General features: G+C 32.0%; 1 protein-coding gene and 1 long non-coding RNA gene across 2 annotated transcripts; both read right to left on the minus strand.

The window, feature by feature from the left end:
- Positions 1-917: 917 nt before the first annotated feature.
- Positions 918-1,287, minus strand: LOC115995052. Its single transcript, XR_004093299.1, has 3 exons — positions 1,220-1,287; positions 1,047-1,122; positions 918-957 (listed from the first exon to the last, which is right to left on the minus strand). It is a non-coding gene; the product is annotated as an uncharacterized LOC115995052 (long non-coding RNA).
- Positions 1,288-6,901: 5,614 nt separating this feature from the next.
- Positions 6,902-8,295, minus strand: LOC115950896. The gene is made up of 4 exons (XM_031068174.1): positions 8,180-8,295; positions 7,998-8,092; positions 7,303-7,528; positions 6,902-7,218 (listed from the first exon to the last, which is right to left on the minus strand). Exons 1-4 carry the CDS (start codon positions 8,259-8,261, stop codon positions 7,103-7,105), a joined length of 519 nt encoding a protein of 172 aa, XP_030924034.1. The 5' UTR covers positions 8,262-8,295; the 3' UTR covers positions 6,902-7,102.
- Between the last annotated feature and the right edge of the window lie 866 nt (positions 8,296-9,161).

Below are 9,161 nucleotides of genomic sequence, written 5' to 3' on the forward strand. Positions count from 1 at the left end.
TTTACTACTTAATGTAAGTTTTTGTCTCGTCTATGCTTGTCATTATGCATTCATAATATATTTATGTTTCTAATTACCCTCCTCCTCCGTGTTAAAATAGGAGTTGATAAAATTCGGTTTTGCAGCATATGTGTGACCTAAATATACTTGTTCATTGTTTGCTATTAGTTTACCTAAATTGGTTATGCCCATTCATCCGGATGGTTTATTGGTGTGATTATGTATTGTGTGTATTTAAGTTATACGTTAAGAACTGCATTGTGATCTTCTAAGTTGTGATCTTATAAGTACCAAAATAAACTAGTTAAAAAGCATGTTTTTAGTATTAAAGGAAGAAGATACATCATAACCCAAGCATGGAATAGGACATAAAGGACAAATGAATTTGGACTAAGGAGTATGTAAGCCTTTGCCCACAACCTAAGCTACATAGATTAGCCAGTGCAGCAAGATAAGTGAGCTAGGATAAAATTGCTATTTCATTTGTTTACTATGACACAATTATTATTTTTTGTTATATATTTCTTATTGAGACCCCTGGCATAAATATGATGAACTTGCATACCCTTGTAGTAGTCGTAGTCCCCAAACAATCTCTAAATAATAGTAATCTTAAGTTTATGTTGTTGATGGGGGCAAAACAACTCTATCACATCTACTGGAAAGTGCTTTGAGCTACACTAATTATATTATACATAACCAGAAGATTTAGGTTAAAAGGAAGGGCTATTAGAGTGAAACGTGACCAACATGATATCATTTACTAAATTACAACTAAAATGAGATAGACGAATAAAGTAGCAGTACCACAGTTTTCTCATCGAACCAATAGTTAACCATCTCCACGCCATCAAGTTGAGGCAATACAGCTCCAGAGTGGCCCTCATTTAGTTCATCCACTCGACGTTGCAATTCTAGTTTCAAAGATTCAAGCTCATCTAGTACTGCTAACAATCTCTGGAACACAAACATGAAAAGGACATGAAGATATGCTACCATATATCAAAAATAAAAGAAAAATTAGAATGAATAAATTGTTACCTCACCTTCTTATAATTTATTCTTTCCTTTGGAAGCAGAACCTGGTAATCTTGGTGGAACGATATAGTTTCAGACACCAAACTGCATTGAGTCAAAAATAAGTTCACACATCCAATGCACAAACACCATTTTAGCAGCAGAACAATCGCCACACACACACGCCCTTTTTCTTCCTTACCTCGAATATCTAAGAAGTATGATATACAAATCTACAACATTCTTCTCCTCCTGATAAATACTGGCCTGAGCATACCCAAAACAAATAAAATAAACAATAAGATAAAAGAAACAAACAAAAAAAAATTGCATTTCATACTATTCAACATTGTCACAAAAAATCCTGCTTCAACATTTTATGAGTGTTTTTTTTTTTAATCTTTTAGGTCTTTACTATTAATAATTCATAAGGAATAAGATTTTGAAAAATATGTAAATCATAGGAATAAAGTAGAGTGGATAAAGTAGAGAAGGGTATCGGGTGGATTGAAAATGAGTGTTTGTAAAAAAGTTATGAGGAGTTGGACGGAGTTTTGGGTTTAAAAAACACACTTTTGACCCTAAGACTCTTATAAGACCAGCTATGCTCTATGGTAATGAAGAGTAAGTTGTTTCAAATTGAGGGACAAAAAAAAATGAAGAAACCCCAAAATAGTATTAGTAGTAGTTAAAAAAGACATGGTCCATTAACAAGGTAGTAAAGAGTATGGTTTTGGATGTACTTGGCTTGGGCGTAGTACACTAGACCCGTCAGGATGATGACACACAATCAAAAGTAAAACAAGTCACTATCCTTACGCGTCCACTTTAATATAGCACTAAACTCAAGCTTTGCCCATTTTGGATAGGATAAAATGGCGGATAAAAAAATTCATGTGGCCGACCCTAATTAGTCTTATTGGGGATCCATAGTTGTTTGTTGCTGTTGTTTCCAATTACTCTGCTTCATTAGTAGGCATTAATTAATTCTATACAACCAAAGTGAATGATAAGCTATAGACAATTATATAAGCAAAATATGAGAAACGTTGTTATTCTATCAAAACCTATAAAAGCCATTTGCAAATAAAACTGTTAATAATTTCCCCTTATATGAAACGGAATTCAAAAAACCCTAATTGATAATCAACATGTTCATAATTAAATCCAAAAACAGCTAATGAAATTGAAATTGAGAGCTAATAAAGCAAGAATTAGAGAAAATTAAATAATAAAGTGTGATTAGGGAATTAACGAAAGGGATTATTTTATTTATATGAGAAACCTGTTTGAGGAGATTATTAGCGATCCGGTAGTAATAGCGGAGAGGAATCCGATTGTCAACCTCGACTCTTCGAGCGATCGAGTCCACGTTGATCTTCATTTCTCTCCGGCGACGGCGAAAAAATGCCGGTTGTATAGGCAACTCTGATTACAATTTGATCAGCGAGAAATTACAGGCTCGTTCTCTCTCTCTCTCTCTCTCTCTCTCTCTCTCTCTCTCTCTCTCTCTCTCTGTGTGTGAGGGAAGACAAGAAGGTTTGGAGTTGAGCGAAAATTCAAAACTTCGTCGTTTTGGAGAAGATAAGATGTTTCTTCTGTTTCTTTCTAAAGATGTCGACACGATGGCGCTTTCTTATTAAGGTTTTAGACTTTTAGTTATGTTTAAGCGACCCCTCCCGTTAAGGTTTTGTACTTTTGTTTCAAAACATTTCTCATAACAATACTACTAATCAATAATTCTAGGATTTTTTTTATCATAAAAAAATAATAATCATTCAAATAATTCTAGGATTTCCTAAATAAAAAAATAATTCTAGGATTTTCCCATCAAAATAATAATAATAATTCTAGGATTATACAATTTCTCACAACTATCTTATATGTCTAATTATGAGTGATGAAGAAAATATGGTAAGTCCATGTAAAAGTAAAGTAGGAAATGATGTGGTAAAGATTGTTGTCCTATATGGCTAGAACAACTCATTACTAAATTTTTTAAGTTTGATTCATTTCCAAATACTCTCGTGACATGACAAAATTTCATAACCCAAAATATGACAAGTTGTTAATGATAAGTAAAAAATTGATGTAAGTGATGCACTTAGATGAGAATTGATAAAGTTTTGACAACTCAATTGTTGTTAAAAATATTGTGTATGTAACATTATTCTTTCAAAGTGTCTAGAGTTGGGCTAAGTAGGTCTTAATGCTTTATTTTTTTATTCTCAAAGTTATTTTACAAAGACTTGCCTTGATAAGGGAGAATGAAGGGGAATGAGCACACTTGGAGAGCCCAATACATCGAAGAGTTGTAAGCTACGCTGAGAAAGGATAAATAAGGAATCTATTGATTCTCTCCCAAATGATTGGACCGTAGGCGTGATTATTTGCTTCATAGGAGAAGTCTTTAGTTCAAATCCAAGATGACCCAGCTGTGCCAAGTAAAAGAAAAGAAGAAGCATTTGACTCCTCCGTGCAAGCTCCACTTTCATTACAAAGTTTTTTTTTCTTCCCTATCCTTTTAACTTTTATTTGTTTTCAATGCATTCTTGATTCTTTTATCCAGCTTCATTGGATTTGTAATAACAGTCAGATTGGGAGGAATTAGATCAAGTGGTTATTTTAAATATAAAATAAATTTAAAATATTGAAATAAAAAAATTAAAAAAAAAAACTTAAAGGATTGAATTTTAAACATATCAAAATTAAAGAGTGTCATTTGTAATTGACTAATTTAGCCAAAAATATAAAAGTGAACACTATGGCTGTGGCATGTCAATTAAAATCAATTATCATTTCTTATTTTGTGAAATGAAATTTTAAATAAAGTGACATCATGTACACCTTTAATTCTTTTTAATTAAAATCTTGATTATGAAATGGACATGATCCACTAAATCTTTCGTCTATTGAGAGGTAGAGAGACAACGCAACCTCTTTTTTTTTTTTGGTTTCCCACAGTGTATCCTCAAGGCTTTCAACTAGAGACTAATCACTGTTCGTGCCGGGTCGGCCCACGAAGGGGTAAAGCACTAGCCCAGGGATTCTTTTCAAAGTGCAGGTAGCAGGACTCGAACTAGGGAGCACACCTAGTCGAGCTAAGTACAAGCACTCTGAGACCAAGCGCCGAACCGCTTGGCCAACCCCATTGGGTTCAACGCAACCTCTTTGATATCTACAATATCAATCCTTTTTTGGTATCACCTAGTTGGCATCAAGTTGTGTTGAATACATTTCATATTTTCAATATTGAGTTTTGCCCTGCTAACAATGGGTTGTGCTATCTAGCCAGTCACTCAATGGATTAGGATTGAGAAACTTGAGGAATTTGGGTGAAAATATGCTAAAACTTGAAAGAGGTGGGTAGATTTTCTGAGAAATTCTTTAGGATAATTTTGTAATCTTACTCTGTAAAATGGCAAAGGCAGAATTCAATCTTTTAGGGTTACTCTTTTAGGGTTACTCAACTCGAATATGACCCATTAATTTAAGCCATTAGCAAATATGATTGTAGGGTGCAATTTGCAAACTCTATTAATCTTGAGGTGTTAATTCCAAGTTTTAATTGTTTGAAATGCTCTTTCAAAAACAGTGGTTTGGGTTTTAAAAAAGCAAAGAACTATAGCAGAGGGAGGACGTGTGCAATTAACCCTTTTTTTTAATCATGAGTTCTCGTCAGCTCAACTAATAAAGTCTTTTATTGTACATTAAAAGATATAAGGATCAAATACTGCCACACGGCCCACACCAAAAACCAATTTGTGACTTGGCCTAATGATAAAGAGCAATTATCATGGAACGAATTCCATAGATTGAAATTCTATCATATCTATAAATAAATAAGATCACTTTTATCAAATACATCTACATAGATAAAATAATCATAGTATAATTAAAATTTTCCTAATATGGAGTTTATATATATATATATATATATATCAGGATGATATAATTAAATAAAATCCACCTAAAGCTTTATAGCCCAACTAACACTTCTTAATATTTACAATAAAGATGTTTATGGTGTGAATCCCTTCTCCTCTCATTGTTGTAACTATCAAATTATATATCAGCTAGCCCCAAAAAAATTATACTAGTATAATAAAACAATAACATCATATGTTGCTATTTGGTGACATAGTAGAGTTTGGTTATCTTAATTCCACATTGTGCTAATTTTTGAAACAATCAATAATTTATTATAGTATTTGGGTTCCATACTTCAATGAGCTTATGCCTTATGCCTTATGAATTATGATAGATACAGGATAGTAAGTTATAAGATTAAACATTACTTTTTTTTTTTTTGAGGAACTGATTAAACATTACTTGACAATTGGATAAGTCATATTTTACGTCCACAGACATTGTCATATTTCATAAAGATGAATAGAAATCCATATTGGTCTTGCATTCAAAGGAATAGTACTGGTAATGAATTCATTACCATTTATTTTAAAAAGTTAAACCGAAGGATTAATACTGGTAATGAACTCATTACCATTTATTCATTTTTTTTTTTTTTTTAAGAATCGTAAATTTAATTATTTAACTATTAATATCCTAACTATTTTTTGTAAAATGCCAAAATATAATCCATGCTTTCATATTGGTCTTGCTCTCTCTCTCCCTCTCTTTGAAACACACATAATCATTTTGTGCGACTCTCACCTGGAGGATAAATATGCTTCTTATTATTGGCTTATAAATTATGGGAAATGTTAGTGAATGCCCATAATTAAGGACATTTGTTAAGAGTAATACTATAGTCACAAATTATTTTACAACATTTTTATAAAATATTGATGTGGTCAACCTCTTATTGGTTTTTATCTAGACCCACCATTAATATTATTTTTTCATTTACCAATAATTACTCAATACATCAGTAGTTTGTAAAAAAATTTGTAAAATAGTTTGTATTTCTAGTATTATTCCATTTGTTAATAAACCATTTTAGGAAAGTTTTAATAAGAAAAAAAAAACAATTAATGTTTTGGTAGCTTTTTCTATTTTCCATAAAAGTTGTGTCAAAACTTCCCTAAAATGTTTTGTTAACAATTGCCCTAAGGGCACTTTTAACATGACCCATAAATTATTAACAATCTAATTTGAACTTACTATATTTTACATGGGAGTAATTATTTAGTTCTCCTAGAACACAATAAACACATACTCTCCCTTTATAAGAAATTCTACTAATTAAATTATTGTCTCAAAAAAATACTAATTAAATTAATAATGAAATCTCCTATTCATATGAAAGGGGGAAGAACACATTTATTATGCTCTAGGAGCACTAAATAATTAAACTTTACATGTTATTGTATGTTTGCATTTATTGTGCATTGAGTCATTGACCTATATAGCGTATAATTTTCTTATTATATGGTTTGACCACCTTCGGGATTTTAGGTAGAAAGCTGTGAAAAAGTTGGTACAATGGGTAAGCCACTTGTTTCTCAAAAACAAAAACAAAAAAAAAAAAATGGTAAGCCACCTAAGTTAAACAAGGCCAAAGCAGAAGGATGATTCTCATATAGCTGAAATAGAAACAGTTTTGGTCTCGTAAGCCACAATTTTCTTCCTTCTTTTTTTCCCCCTTGAAACTCTTCCAATCTCTCACTGTTTAATCACTATCTATATTTTAACATTTTAAGCTCAAACATAATCATATTTTCATATTTCATATTTGTAATATGATAAATTATCCCTAGTCTCAAAATCTTAAGTTGATATGATAAATCATTTAACTAATATTCTAATATAACAAAAAAATGCAGAATAATTTTGTTACTTTTAGATAATACTAGTGAAGTCCGATACATTCCATCACATTGTCTTTTAGCCATAAACATTCCACAAAGCGAGAAACTACTCATCTACAATGTTAATCATATTAATTAGAACATATATCATATCGAAAACATATACTTGACTTCAGAGATTTATAACTCAACTAACACTTTTTAGTATTTCCAAATAAAACATCAAGAGTTCAAATTCCCCTACCCCAATATTTGATTTATCAAAAAAAAAAAAAAAAAATGGCCTCTGAAAATGATTTATCTTAGTACACAAATTAAGGCAATAAACCAAGCCCCACAATCATCAATCCAAGCCCATAGAGAATATGATTTATGGCCTTGTATGCATTACTTTTTTCAGTTTGAATGTGCTCGGCCACATTAAAGTTACCTGCAAAGTGCAAAGGCCAGATTACAATATTTCACAAGAAATAAACTAATAGAAAAACAATGTCAGTTACAGGCCAGTGGCTACCTCTTTCTGGGCCATTGCCACATGCTGACTTAACTGTATCTCCAACATCTTGTATTGTGGCCTTATTGTAAAACACAAAGTGAGCAAAGATGTTGTCAATGCAGTTTAGCACTAGGTTTGTCTCAATCAGGCACGATCCACCGCAGTATTCATCAGTGTTTTGAGGTGGCACATTGAGGTTTCCACTCTCAGTCAGTCTATAAGATTCTTCACAGTTACTGTAAATCTGAAAATTTTGTCCAAATGCAATCAAACAATACCAAAATAACAAAATTCATTAAGTTTTCTTCTCCAAATTAGTGGGATTCAGCTATGGATACTCATCAACCTAGTCAAGGTTACCCACATGCACCCTTTATCGTCATTCTATTTTTATCAAAATTATCATACTCTCTGTTATTTTCTTTTTCTTAATCAACAACACCGAAAATAATTAGTGAGAAAATTTACTATATCATCTATTTGCTCAGTTGTACATTAATGAGTATGAAAATGTTAAAGTTACTACTAATTTTTAAAAATTGACATGATAATAAATGTAATTAGTGTCACTTCAACAAGTAATAAATAAATTGTTAAAAAAAATTTTCACGATTGGTGTCATGTTAATTTGTAAGACTTATATAATAACGTATGTTTTATGCATTGCATCTCTACTGAGTACGTAATAGGAGTTTTCATGCTAATTTGCTTACATAGTTATTATTGAAACAAAGCAATGCTTCGGAAACAATTTGAGACGGATCATGACCTGCACCACCGGTTTGAGGCACTGCTTCGTCTGCCTTCCCTGTCATGATTTAGTGCAAAATCTCAACTAATGTTAACTGAAAACTATACATATAGTTGGAGAAATCTATGTTTCTTTGTTACATACCTAAGTTGCTGCAAAGAACAGAAACATAAGTAACAGCCACAGCCAAAACCCAGACTCTTATGCTCACCATTAAGATTGCCATGAAAGAAGGTTTTAGGCAAGGCAAATTTGAGACATTATAAATTAAAGGGATGCGTGAGCTACTTATATACCAATGTAGCATTACCAACATTAAATTATGGTTAGTTGCTATAAAACCGTGCCAATTTAATTTCTAGAATGACCCACCTAACTTATATTACTTTGTGGACTATTTAGCTTGCCCCACAAAACAGGAACATCCAAATTATTATATATACTTTGATTTAGTAATTACCTTTTGTGTAAATTAAAAAAGAGCACCTTTTGACAAGAAAATGCAATGGTAACGAAGTTTGGTGAAATGCATTGGAAAAGAGAACTGCGTTTCTCCTCGATTTTGAGTAAACTTGGGAGTAAGGGAAAGGACTAGGTGTTAGAGAGCAGTTGGAATGCAAGTCACCAAACTATTACTTGCCTGGGACTGTTTTTTTTTAAGTGCCAAAAATCAAACCTAAAATTTCTTAGGTTTCATGCTTCCACTACAAGTTAAGGCAAATTCACATTAGAATTTTGTTCATGGATGAAGAAATCGTAAGCACGTCCCTACATAAGCATCATATTGATATCAAGATTCAAGCATGACAAGTAGCCGCAAAATAGGTGGCAACTAGCAAGGCACTGGGAATCATGTTACCAACATTGTCTTCAAGAATTCTCTCTTGACTGGCCAAGTTTTGTGTGAGACAAGCTAAGTGTCATAGACTCAAGGTTTGGAGAAAGTATCTCTTACGACAAACATACCTATGTAAAAAACTAATGAGTGAATGATATTTGATTCAATTTTATTTTCTTTTAACAAGTTGAACCACCAGCCTCCCATATGGTATTTATGATTTACCCATTAATTTGTTCCAATTTTTTTATGTTATATAAATCACGTTTAGCACATGTTTATATCCCT

Source organism: Quercus lobata, chromosome 6 (genome assembly GCF_001633185.2).
Source record: "Quercus lobata isolate SW786 chromosome 6, ValleyOak3.0 Primary Assembly, whole genome shotgun sequence".
Lineage (NCBI taxonomy): Eukaryota > Viridiplantae > Streptophyta > Magnoliopsida > Fagales > Fagaceae > Quercus > Quercus lobata.